This window comes from Anopheles marshallii, chromosome 3 (genome assembly GCF_943734725.1).
Source record: "Anopheles marshallii chromosome 3, idAnoMarsDA_429_01, whole genome shotgun sequence".
Lineage (NCBI taxonomy): Eukaryota > Metazoa > Arthropoda > Insecta > Diptera > Culicidae > Anopheles > Anopheles marshallii.
The window spans coordinates 30,632,695-30,645,280 of record NC_071327.1 but is presented as its reverse complement, the minus strand read 5'-3'; the positions used below and the strand labels follow the sequence as shown (position 1 = coordinate 30,645,280).

At 42.7% G+C, this 12,586-nt stretch overlaps 4 protein-coding genes across 4 annotated transcripts; 1 reads left to right on the top strand and 3 right to left on the bottom strand.

The window, feature by feature from the left end:
* Window positions 1–4,981: 4,981 nt before the first annotated feature.
* LOC128715349 (ovarian-specific serine/threonine-protein kinase Lok-like) lies at window positions 4,982–6,692 on the bottom strand. Its single transcript, XM_053810232.1, has 5 exons — window positions 6,569–6,692; window positions 6,348–6,505; window positions 5,906–6,256; window positions 5,645–5,825; window positions 4,982–5,490 (listed from the first exon to the last, which is right to left on the bottom strand). The coding sequence occupies exons 1-5, from the start codon at window positions 6,690–6,692 to the stop codon at window positions 4,982–4,984; spliced, it is 1,323 nt and encodes a 440-aa protein (XP_053666207.1).
* Window positions 6,693–7,180: 488 nt separating this feature from the next.
* Window positions 7,181–9,748, bottom strand: LOC128712478 (zinc finger protein 845-like). Its single transcript, XM_053807370.1, has 7 exons — window positions 9,555–9,748; window positions 9,266–9,485; window positions 8,990–9,194; window positions 8,644–8,921; window positions 8,306–8,580; window positions 8,195–8,224; window positions 7,181–8,117 (listed from the first exon to the last, which is right to left on the bottom strand). Exons 1-7 carry the CDS (start codon window positions 9,719–9,721, stop codon window positions 7,181–7,183), a joined length of 2,112 nt encoding a protein of 703 aa, XP_053663345.1. The 5' UTR covers window positions 9,722–9,748.
* Window positions 9,749–10,489: 741 nt separating this feature from the next.
* LOC128715660 (signal recognition particle 14 kDa protein) lies at window positions 10,490–10,972 on the top strand. The gene is made up of 3 exons (XM_053810570.1): window positions 10,490–10,513; window positions 10,589–10,661; window positions 10,740–10,972. Exons 1-3 carry the CDS (start codon window positions 10,490–10,492, stop codon window positions 10,970–10,972), a joined length of 330 nt encoding a protein of 109 aa, XP_053666545.1.
* A 406-nt stretch (window positions 10,973–11,378) lies between these two features.
* Window positions 11,379–12,150, bottom strand: LOC128715659 (UPF0193 protein EVG1 homolog). The gene is made up of 3 exons (XM_053810569.1): window positions 12,060–12,150; window positions 11,603–11,974; window positions 11,379–11,536 (listed from the first exon to the last, which is right to left on the bottom strand). Exons 1-3 carry the CDS (start codon window positions 12,148–12,150, stop codon window positions 11,379–11,381), a joined length of 621 nt encoding a protein of 206 aa, XP_053666544.1.
* Window positions 12,151–12,586: the final 436 nt, after the last annotated feature.

Sequence of the window (12,586 nt, the reverse complement as noted above, 5' to 3'; positions counted from 1 at the left end):
AACTTGAGCAAACAAACCAGCAAAAAAAAACCCCATTTGATAAACCCGCGCTACGAACGATTGGTGTTGGACCCGCTTTAGTGCCACTGGTAAAGTGGCAGCGGAAATGGTAAGTATCGAAAATTTTAAATCGTATGCCACTCCACTTGCCTATCATCCGTGTTCGGGGGAGTAGAGGATGCGTTGGGTGGCAAAGGAAAGGTTGTTTTACACGTGTAAAAGATGGTAAGTTTATTTTTCATTTGCTGCTTTCGGGGGCAATAGAATCGTATGAATGTTTCCTTCCCATGAATGTGTGTATTTTGGGCCACATAAACACTACAAGGACAATGTAAACAGGCTAAAGGAACTTTCCATTCTGTAAGCAATTTAAAGTTTCCTACTTATGGTATTTTTTTATTCAATAAGGACGGCCAGGCCGTAATGCTTATCTTCTTATGGTATTCAATTGAAAAATGAAGATTGTACAAGAAAATCTTTGTAATTTCAAATATTTTACAAAGTTCTTCATTGTAGCTAGAAATACGGCTCCTAAATGTATGCAAATTTCGTCACATTCTGAGCTTCAACCGAATTTTGTCGTTTCTTAGTGTAAATTAAGCTACTTGGATTAACATTTTAATCCAATAAGTAATTTTTATGGACATCATATTTCACTAGAAGTTCATATTCAAAATAAAACCATTATGGGAACTTTTCCATTGACGATTGAAATAAAGCTCCTAAATGTATGCAAACCACAACACATTTTAAGCTTCCGTCATATTATGACGATTCTCGGGATATCTAAGGCTACTGCTGTAATAATTTAGACCACTTCAACACATTTCAATGGTCACTTGAAATGCATCTCACAACTTCTGCTATTGCGTATTGAAATACAGCTTCTAAATGTATGCAACTCGATACATAGCTCACATTTCATTTTGATACTACTACGACTAGAATTAAGCCCAATAAGCAGTTTTGCATACTTTATTGATCACTTTGCAATACATCTCAAGACAAATTTATACAAACAAGAAATATGATTCGGTTTCATCCACATAAAGAAGCCCTTATCATGCTGTATTATTTAAATTGCTGTTGAAACGTAAACGATAACCACCATTATCGTTCGCCTACTACAGCAATATGAAATGTTCCGCACACTCTCTTCTATCAATCATCTGTGCCCGGTCGTTCCGACCCATGTTCGTCTCTGTCGAAAGAGCTTCGAGCTCTTCCCATCGCTTTCGGCACAATACTTTCGTTATTCTTCGCACATACAATACATTAATAATGGCTACGGTTTTGCTCCCATAATCCCTTACTGGAGCCGGTTTTCGAAAGCGTACGTACGTATATAAAACAAAACGTCTTATACCGCAGTGGGACCGGTGCAGTGGTTTGTGGCTGGGTGGAAGTGAAAATTACGCGATCCGCTCCAGAAGACAGACAGGGATGGACATGACATGACTCCCCCGTTTCTTTAAGAACCTCTCGATTATCAGCACCCAACCCAATACATTTTGGAACCATTTGCGTTATGGAAAGGTATAAAATTTGCTCACGCTACGGGTATCTTGCGTGCACAGTCGCGACGTTTCTTAATTGTTTGACGGTTAATTCCCGCAGTCACGGAAGGCTTTTGCCCACACACCCGCCACAAGATCACCGGCGGCGGATACTCGCGAAGCGGTATATAAAAGTTGTAAAACAATTACTTAAAATTTATTGGTGGACAATATTTCCCTTCTGGAACCGAACGATCGAAAGACTAGCAAGGCGACCTGGCAAGCTGTGAGTTGCGTGCCCGTTGAGTACCGTTAGCGTCTATCATGCACCTTGCCCGGTGGTGACCTCCATTGAATGGATATTAATTTCAGTATCACCTGTCCTTCGCATCGCCGGACAGTTATGCAATCCGGAGGACACAAGGGTCATCGAGCAGCGCGCTTAAGACGCACTAGCTGAACGGGCACTGTGTAACCCAGCGTGATCTCGACCTCGTCTTATGCCTGCATTCTGTTACGCCATTTCTGAGGGGGCTGATAATTCCGGCAGAGGGTGGCGGGTGGTTTAGCACACCGGAAAGGGGAGGATAGGCAAACCTTTATCTTTATCACTACAATCCGTCTGCACGGCACGGAACGGAATGGTTACGGCTAAAGGTCAATGAATAACCGAGAGGCGCCCATTAGACACACAAGTACGATGTCGGGTGTCGATTAGAAAGGACAGGCGGTTTGCCGTTTCTCCCCTCATAACTCCCATCATTTCACACCAGAATGCCGGGCACGAATGATGATGCCCAATGGTCTTCCGTTTTCGGTATGGCACATCCGGCTCCGGTTAGCACCGCCTGTCAATAGATGCTCTTTTTGCTTCTGCTCTGGTTCGCCATTACACCAGCAGGAGGCGCCGTTTGTTTTTCCGTGTGTGTTTTCCTTTTTTTTTTTGCTGTCCCCGGTACTCCTTCAAGGAAGCAAACCGTTCGCGGGAGTGATAGGTTCTTTGCGTTTGCGATAATGGCGCTTCCTGTGTGTTATTTCAGTTTGGTGGCTTGTTTTTCTTTTTCCTTCCGTGTGCTTTCCTACTTCATTTACTGTTCGTTTTTTTTCACTCTTTTTACGTTTTTTCGTGCTTATTTTCTTCTCTAAGCACCGTTGCTTTCTACCTCCTGTGGCTTTATGTTTTTCCGGAGATTTTTTTCCTTGCTGCATCGTTTTTTGGAACCGTGAGCAGAATCGTACGGCAATGACGCAGAAGAAATGGTCTGGCCACGCAACTGGCTACGCAACACGACCGCCACACGCCATCCAGTTGCCAATTCGTGTGTTTCGTGGATTCGTGGAGGGGGGTGGACCGGAGGATAGAGCGACAGGTGGAAAAGGAAACGGAGGAGTGATGAAGGCATTCGTTAATAGATAGTTGATTAACATTTTTTATTATACCAGCAAGCACATCCTACACATGAGTACGACGGCAAGACTAATGGCGTTTCGTCAGTGGCACCATTCGCCTTCCCTTGATGGTGAAGGTCGAGATGGCCTTATACGAAACGCTGGTCACACGAAGATCATCAGCTGGAACAGATAAAAAAGGAGAGTTCGAAGAATCGTTCCGGTTCTGTAAACATGTTCTTTCCGATGCGAAGTATTTTCTTGAACGATTAAGATAAAGGTAAAGCATTTTGCGCCCAAACGTTTTCCCAATCGTATATTGAAATTTTTAAAGCCCAAAATAAGCAATCATTATTGTGTAACGTAGTTTTTAAGGTTCTGCAAGGTGTTATAGACCAATAATTTATTAGTTTATTTAACTGAAAATTACCTTTCAGGTTTGCAGGCAGCAAAACTAGTCTTCAGTTTGTATAATATCATTGTCGTAAATTAATAACACAGCACTTATACAAGGGCGTAAGTTGTACGCCTACATGTATGCAACTGAAAACACAACGCACGCTTTCCGGATGTTTTATGTTCTATCTAAAAAAGCACCTTGCGTACATTCAGGTGACAGTGCACAAGATGTGATTCAGCTTAGAATGAAGAAAGTAATATACTTATACTACAATAGTAAATCGTATTGTTTTTTTTTGTTTCTCTCCGTAAATAAACTACACCAATAAATGTTATATTGCAGCTTCAATAGATTTTGAAACGCGTTCCTTTCGTTTTCATCCCCTACATACGCACACCCACACGCGCTTTGTAAGTCCACTCGACCCGGTCAAGGACGATTGGCATGAGTGGTACCATCCATCACGGCGGCAAGCAGTCCTGCTCTTCCCATTTGACCTTCCCGTTCGTCAGGTACGGCGTACAAAACCTGTACGCCCTTAGTTTTTTATTCATCATCTATCTCACTTCCGTCCCACCGTCCCCCTCGGTTCCCAACGGAACCGTCGGGATTTTGCCCGTTCCCCCCTCTCCCACCTCCCCACACCATTCCTCTAAAGGGACGTGAAGGCTCAACCATTGTCATCGTGTAAGCTCATAATCAATTTTCCCTTTCGTCAGGCCGGAAAATAGAGCATGTGGCCCCCAACACGCAGAAGTTCAAGACAACAGGACACAACAGTATAATAAGGAGAAAAAAAAACGGTAGAAAGAATCCTTTCCTGTCCGGCTCAAGGCGTCCCCCATCCCACGGGGGGGAAGGCTTTGGGTAGGTGCTTGAGTCAGCGGGAACGTTGTTCCGTTTGAAGATTGTCATTCAATCGTGTATGTGCTGTGTGCTCGCAAGCGACAACGGTGCCTTCGAAACCTAGTCAAGATTAAGAATGGAATCTACCGTTCGTCCATTTCAGCTACAGTTTTTGCCTTCTTACACTCACCCGCCCGCTCTTTTGTGCCGTTTTTTCTGTGTTTTTCCGTATGTACAAGTCGTTCTGCATTTAATATCAAGCGGTAAAGGATGTAGGAAAATCATAGCTTGATAAAGGTAGAGGTAGCACCCCTATCATCATACTAAAGAGAACCAGCAAAGGGGCATTTATTTCAAAAACATCCAGCTGATCCCAGGTGTAACAGAACCGAACGGAACCATAGCACGCTTCGAGGTATGGCTCATTGAACTCGAAAGTTTATTTATTCCATCAGCCATGTTGGGAGCGGTTCGGATTATGGTTTCATATTGGGCACTGTGGACCGGTTCTCGTTCGATGGCTCCTTACGTGTTCAATGGTGCTCTCCTAGCCTAGCATTCGCCTCGTAGTTGGGAAAACCAATAAGTTGACTACGATACGTCCAGGTCGGACTGTTTGGTTACGTTTTGGGCCAACAGTGTCTCGCACAATATCCCTCCTAAGTTCGCTTGATAAATGAGCCCCAGGGGGCTTAGCGGTGAACTAGCCTGAGGCGTGGGTAGGTGCTGGATTGAAACACAACGACAGTATGTAATTTCAAGTTATCTCAAGCAGCTCTTTTATTTACAATACACAACACAATATAATAGCTCAAAAATAAAACGACGTATGTTACAGCACTCGCCGATGTTAAGGCAAATCATGGAAGGAGTTAACTGGAAGGTTCATGATGTGTCGAGCACGGCGCACATCCTCCGAGTTGTGAAACCATTTGCTGCCGAGCAACGTTTTTATCGATGGTCGGTCGCATGGATCAACGTTTAAAATGTCATAAATTAACTTCTTCACGCGACAAGATTTCACGGTCCGCCACACGGGCTGTGACATAGTGAAGTCACCGTGCGTGATCTGATCAATGTCTGTCATGCTATCCCTTCTGCCAAAGGGCAGTAAGCCGCTGAGCATCGTGTACAGTATCACACCGAGACTCCAGATGTCAATCTTGTTGGTGTACCCTTTGCGGCTGACCTGTTCCAGCATCTCCGGCGCTATGTACTCCGGTGTTCCGCAGATGGTGTGCATGTACATGTTGTCGTCCAGAAACTTGCTGGAACCAAAGTCGGACACCTTGAGCAGCGTGTACACGCTGCTGTCCTTCAGTAGGATATTGTCCGGCTTTAAGTCTCGATGGATGATGTCTGTAAATACACAAGAAGTGATTTTTAACAATCCCATTGTATAGCTTTAGGCGTTTCTTAACCTCAAGTTCCGTAGTTTAAAAAAAAACAGTTTATTATCACGCCTGAAAGTATGCAGTTTTCATACAATAATCACGTTTTTTATGCCACTCACCCTGATCGTGCAGATAGTCGATAGCATGACAAAGCTGATAGAAAAAGAACTGGGCCACATTTTCTTGAAGGCAACCGTTGTCTAGAATGCGCGTCAGCAAATCACTTCCTTCCATGTACTCCAGCAGCATGCAGAACGAGTTTGGTTCGTTGAAAAACTCGTACATTTGAAGGACACAAGGCTGCGTGACAAAAGAAACGTGCATTAAAAATAAAACACTTCCATCAATTACTTCTACAACCACATTAAAATTCCACTAACATGACTCAAACTGTTCATAATATTTGCTTCGTTATTGAAACTCGATCTGGAGTACGGTTGTACACTGATTCGCACCTTATTCACGATCTTCAAGGCATACGGCTGGCAGGTTATGGTGTCATGCAGCAGATAAACCGTCCCAAACGATCCCGATCCAAGCATTCGTCCAAAATGATACCGTTTCTTCAACGCTTCCGACTTGATTTCGTTCGGCACATTGCAGTTGAACGCACGATACAAGACCAGATTCTTACTGGCTGCCATCGAGATGGCATCACCGTGCATTAGAATTGAGCGGATATTCTTCCCAAGCTGATTTCCATTTACACATGTCCCGTTAGTTGAATGGTCCTATAATTTTCCGGAGTGTATGATGTACAACAAAATATTAGCAAGAATAGTATCGCAAAACCTCTTAAAAACGTAACGTAGAAACACTTACGATAATATAGGTAGGACTAAATGGATCTTCGATATCCTTCTCCAGTACGAAATGAACTTTCGAGATTTGCAATAGCATGGGTGTTGGGAGTTTTTTCGCATTTATTACTAGACTGCATCCTGGATCACGTCCAACGCTGAATTTTTGACTGCACAGATCTGTAAGCAAACGATTCGCTTAGTCTCAACCACCAACTGTTACCTCCACCGTACTAAACTCACCAATCGTTCCGAACAATGAAGAGTTACTCACCAATTGTCCGTACGGTGAAGGCTTTTGAGTTTCACCGAAATCTATTGGTACGGTTTGAGAGGTGAGTGGTTCGGTATTCAATTCTCCTTCCATTATCTTGACTTCCTGCTGTTGTTCCTAATGACTTTCTTTCATCGGTTGTACTTTCTAACTAATCACTAGAAGATGGGGTACTTACTAGTCGTGTTTCTCAGTGTGCTTTGATTCTTTTTTTCTGTCATTTTGCTTTGAATATCATGAAAATTACTTTCGCAAGCACGCATGAACCGTACAGCACTTTTTAAACATTTCTTGGCGATTTCGTAATATATTGAAAGCAAATCTAACAGCGGCCAAGATGCTGCCAATTCCATCATTCTTTTCTTTCCAATAAATACTATACCAGTTTTGGCAACGCTTTCGAAGTTTTCGGAGATTCATTTGCTCAGATTAAGTTGTAAATATCAGGCTATTGATTCGGTTTTTATTTTCTTTTTAGATAAAATCTCTCCTGGTCGGTTGGTTTGTCCTGCAGTTTGTAATTAAATTAATTAAACGATACAAATACAAACAAATATAACATATATAACACATTCAGCTTATTAGCCTATTAGCATTTCATTGGTTTCATGGCTCTTTTTTAGTTGACCCGTACTAGCTACCCGTGATCTGTGATATACTCTGCGATGTGCTTGCAAGTTGGTAATGCATGTAAACCTCTGATCGCAATCCTTACATCCGTAACGCATTACACCTGTATGGGTACTAAGATGCACAACCAATGATTCTCGATACGAATATGCACGCGTGCATTTATCACACTGGAACGGTTTCTCGCCCGTATGGGAGCGTTCGTGCACCTTTTGCTGGCCCTTGGTGCGAAACTTTTTCCCACAGAAGCTACACACAAAAGGTAATTGGTTTTCATGCAGCGTTCGGTGCATCTTCAGTGAGTTGTAGCTCGAATAGCGCTTGTCACATTTATCACACGGATAGATTGGTGATTTACCACAGCCGCCACGTTCGTGATCGGACAGTGCAATTCTCGAAGGGAAATTCTTCGAACATTGCGAGCAAAGATATTGGTTGCGGTCTTTCGCGGCGGAGCCGTGCGCGTACCGGGTGTGTCGCAGAACTTGGTCGGGTTTTTTGAACAGCTTCTGGCAAACCTTACATTCCAATCGGTCACGATGCTGCTCCAGTTCGTGTTGGCGCGTTTCTTCTTGCGTCCCGAAATACACGTCACAACAGGCACATTTGCATATCAAACAACCTTCCGGCCCATGTTTAAGGATGTGCTTTCCCAAACACGTTCGGTTGACATACGTCTGATCACAGTATTTGCAGCGATATCGCCTTTCAGATTTGGTAGTATTTTTTACATACTGCAACTTATGCCGGGCTCGATCCAGCGGCACACTGTGCAACCGTTCTAAATGGCGCGCCATCAGATACTGTGTGGTGTACTGTTGCGGGCAAAGCTTACAACGGTAGAGCTCATCAACCGTTCCGATGGGTTCCGATAGATCGTGCAATAACCTGAAACGATAGATCGAAACAGCAATCGTTATTGCACTGTCCAAGTTAATTTAATACATGTAGAAAGTATTACTCACTTCAATTGTTGCTGTTCTTGCCGGAACGATCTTTAGAAAGAAAATGATTAAAACTATATTAGCAAATACCGATCAACGCGTACAGGCTTACGGTTGCGTTTTGTATCTTACTCTTCATTCGCCATGTCTAACAGCTGTTCCAGAGATTCAAATGATTGTTGCTTCCTTTGGCGTTTGTTGCTATTTTTGTGTGATTTTGCTCCCGTGGATAAATCACTCGACTGATCAGGTTCAACATGGACATATTCCCATTTTCCTTTTTCGTCATTATCGGAAACTGTATGAACAGAATTTTCCCCTTCCTGTGCAGAATTATTGGAATCATGTGCGATATTTGTTTTTCCTTCCGAAGTTTCAATAATGTTATGTTCTTTCTCAGTGATTGACTGAAACGTTAAAATTATGGTTTGAACTTTCAAAGTTACCGGTTAGTAAAAGAAAATACTTACTTCTTTATCGACATACAAATGGTCATAGCTGATGTTTTCATCGCCCTCTAAAAATTCCTCTTCTTTAGCAAATATCTGTTCGGGACTTGCATGAGTTGGAAAATTAGAGGTTTCGTCGTCCTGCTCAGACGATGAAAACGCTTCATCCTGAAACACTTCAATAACACAATCTGATTCGATCTCATCAACGGGGTCAGTTGTTTTGTGTGGACTTGTTACTTTCGGCCGCCGTTTAGGTTGCGTCTCTTTGTCATGTCGATCAGTTAAACTTGGCATTGCTTTTTTAAAATGTGTTAAAGCTATTAATTCAACTGATTTATTAAACATAAATAATAGCTCTACTCACTCTTTTTATTCGGCCGTGGTCCGATATGTCTGATAGGAATGCTGTCCAAACCACACTTCGTTGGACGTACTTTACGATGCTTCAGAAGATTTCCAATACAAGAAAACCGCGCATTGCACACGACGCACAGGAAGGGTTTGATGCGCGTATGTACCGTGGAGTGTGTTATAAGACTTTCTCTATACGGAAAAGATTTATCACATTCCTGAAAAGGAAGGAAAATCATTCTAAAGGAAATAAAACGGCTACAAATGCCGAACGTTACGATAGACATACATTACATTTATACGGTTTTTCACCCGAATGAACGCGCCGATGTATCTTTAATTGACCTCGTGTTTTAAATCTGGCCCCACAAACATCACATAACTCAGTCTTGCCGGTTGTGTGCAGCAATCGGTGCACTTTTAGTGTTACTGGTGTCGCATAGAATCGATTGCAGATATCGCACTGAAAGCGTTTTTCAGTGCCATTCTTTGATAAGTCGTCTTCCATCCTGTAAAATGTGAATATTACGAGAGTTTACTTTCTGAACATTATTTAAAAAGTGCCGAGCGATTATTACTGTATTTCCAAGCGCAATTCACAGGAGTTGCAACTGAAGAGTTGATGATTCTTTTCGTTAGCATCGCCATCGTTGGAATTCTTCTGAAGAATTAGCTGTCCCTCGCAATCTAGACATGGTAAGCTAGACTGAATCTGTTGTTCTGAGCTTTCTTTTGGGGTAGTCATGTTTAACTGCACACAAGAAATAACATTTATTAATTCTACAGCATATGATAGATTAAACTGCACAATCCGTTTTGCACAATTGAATGCTTATAAATAATCATCACATCCATTCGAAAATAAAGCTAATTGTACAATTTACACTGTTTGAATTGTGGGGCGTGCAAAATCTGATAAAATGCATATAAAATCGAACAATTTTGCGGGTTGAAATGAGTAACAAAACTTTACCTTGTACTACAGATGTCAACAAACAAATGTCAAATTATTAAGCGCAATTTACACGTGACGTATATTCACACGGGACGGAAAAAATGAAAAACTTTGCTTATTTTATTATATTATTGATTTTTACTTCAGCTTACATCTTATGGAACTTCGAATGAAAATTTATCGAGGAGTAATTTTGATGCAGAAAAATACCACAAATTTAATGAATGTATGAATGAAGCACGTCTCCTTTGCAATCAACTGCATTCTACTTGAAAATTTTAAGAAATATTTATACGAAACTGTGGAAACAAGTAAATTAAACAACCGAAATGTTTATCAAGAACTCACTAGCTAGTTTTGTTTAAAACCATTTTTAAAATTTCAATCTAAATTTATACTTTCCAAATGCACCTGTTGGATGGGTTTCAACGATTCCAATCCATCCGTCAAAGTGTGTACATCACTAGCCACCGAACCACCTTTCAAAAATTGACCACGACCACAATTTGTTTTTAGCCGAAAGTTTCATCTAATTTTCGATCACATTTTACTGATAAAATGGTACTTTCAACAAACGAAGAGGTAAATCACCGTCCTCTATCATCGCAAGGATCAACGCTTTCGTTCGATTGAAAATAAATACGTTCCCATCCACAGTTCCTTTCGCAGCTTACCCTGTTAGCACAATCAGCCCGAAAAGACTCCTCATTCACAGTAACAATCAAGCGATGTAAGTTTCCGCACGTGTGTATCGCTCGTATAGGCGATCGAATTGATCCTTCTCTTTGTTTTGGGGGTCGTTTTGCAGATGATGGACATGATCGACCAAAACCCCGGGAAGGCAAACCACCGCTACCGACACCTGCCGAGTACAGCTGCCTGATCCGGGCACGGTCCCGCTCAAAGAAGCTCACGACCGTAGTGAAGCGGGACGAGGTGGCCAAGTTTATGGAATCATACGCCAAGGTGCTCAAATCCAGCATGGACGGTTTGAAAAAAGTCAAGAAGGTGAAAAACAAAGCCAAGGCGGCCCAGGGATAGTGCAGCATATCGGTGACGGAGTGAATGAGGGACGCATGTGTTTAAGGTGTTCGCTAGTTTATCCATGTGGACGGTGCAATGTGGGGATAGCACGCTGGAATCATAAGTGCATTTTCTTTATTCGTTTAATTGAGGATTCGTTTCAATTGCCACCTCCCGGGTTCTACCTTTTTGCGTGGCGGGTCTCATTACAAAGAAAACACCGAAACGCGTGTTTCTCTTCCCGTGCCGACCGGGGCCCGCCTCTTCAGCAAGTCGGTAAATACGCAACCGGCAATGACACTGTAATTTTGCTGTAGAATTAAGCGTGTGAATGAATTTAATATAAAGGAGAAGGTGAATTAAAATGCCTGTTCTGTGTGTAATGTGGAAAGCGCGCGGGTCGAAGAGTGCTCTCTGTGTGGTATTAGATTTCGTTTTCGTGTGATTTTGCCCGATCGAGTCGTTTCAGTTCGTTAAGCTTCTCCGCTATCTGCAGCTGAATTGTGGCCCGATGCTTCTTCCCTTCACCCAATGCTTCCATCTCCTCCAGCCACTGAACACGTTCGTTGATTTCTTCGAGTACTGTAAGAACATAACACGTAAAACATCAATGATCACCATCGCTGTAAATCAAACCTATCTCCTTACGTTCACTAGCCCGGTCCGGTGGAACAAAGTCCATACAGCCTTCACTTTTGCTACGGACTACCCGCCGCCGACGACCGTCATCAGGAAACATCTTAATACCACTCATCTGTTCCTGGAGCTTAAGTTTCAATTTTTCGATCGGTTCTTTCGGTTTATGTGGTACGTATTTCTCCACATCGAACGCACCACTCTCAATAATGGTGTTGAGCGACCGTTTTTTGATATTCTTCCTCGGAATAGCCATCGGGAGAAAGTTGCTGTACTCTTGCTCAAACTTCGGTTCCTTCGGTACCGGCAGGGGTTCTCCATTTCGAAGGTGATAGTTGATTTTGTTCCGTTGCAGAATCGTCAATTTCGCTTCCTCCATTAAAACTAGTAAAACAAACAAAACAAATTTTAATGTAGAGGAAGGTCTGTAAACACGATACACCTCCTCTCCCGGCGCCAGATGGCTCACCTTTGATCAAATCCTGCGTTTCTTTCGTGTAGCGTGCTTTGGGCGTATGAAACAGGCCACCCGGGGCCACCCTTGCACTGGGCCAGTCCATGTTTGCAATGCTGCCGATGTGCACCGATTACCGTGCTGTGATGTAATGCACAAACCGTGTATCCGTTTCGTGTCCTAGTTGGGAACTGGGCAACCTTTCTTCCAACCAAGGATAAGTTCATACAAAAGTTTGATTGATTTGGACAAGTTTCAGACAGAGTAACAAAAAAACAACTACTGCAATTGCACACAGTAATTGTGATACGTGTAGCTAGCAGACGAAACGGGATGGAACCAAACCGTACCACCACGTACTGCACGCAATTGTGCTCCGTAAGTATTGAAGGCACTGTAAGCAATAACAATTTATGGTTAGCCGATGATGGCTTTTAGAAAACCGGCGATAAATGCAAACGTTTCCCATGGCAACGGAGCGGTTTGCTTTCCATTCGGGTACTATTCCAGCTGCTTGGGTAAGTGAAATACACATACACGCA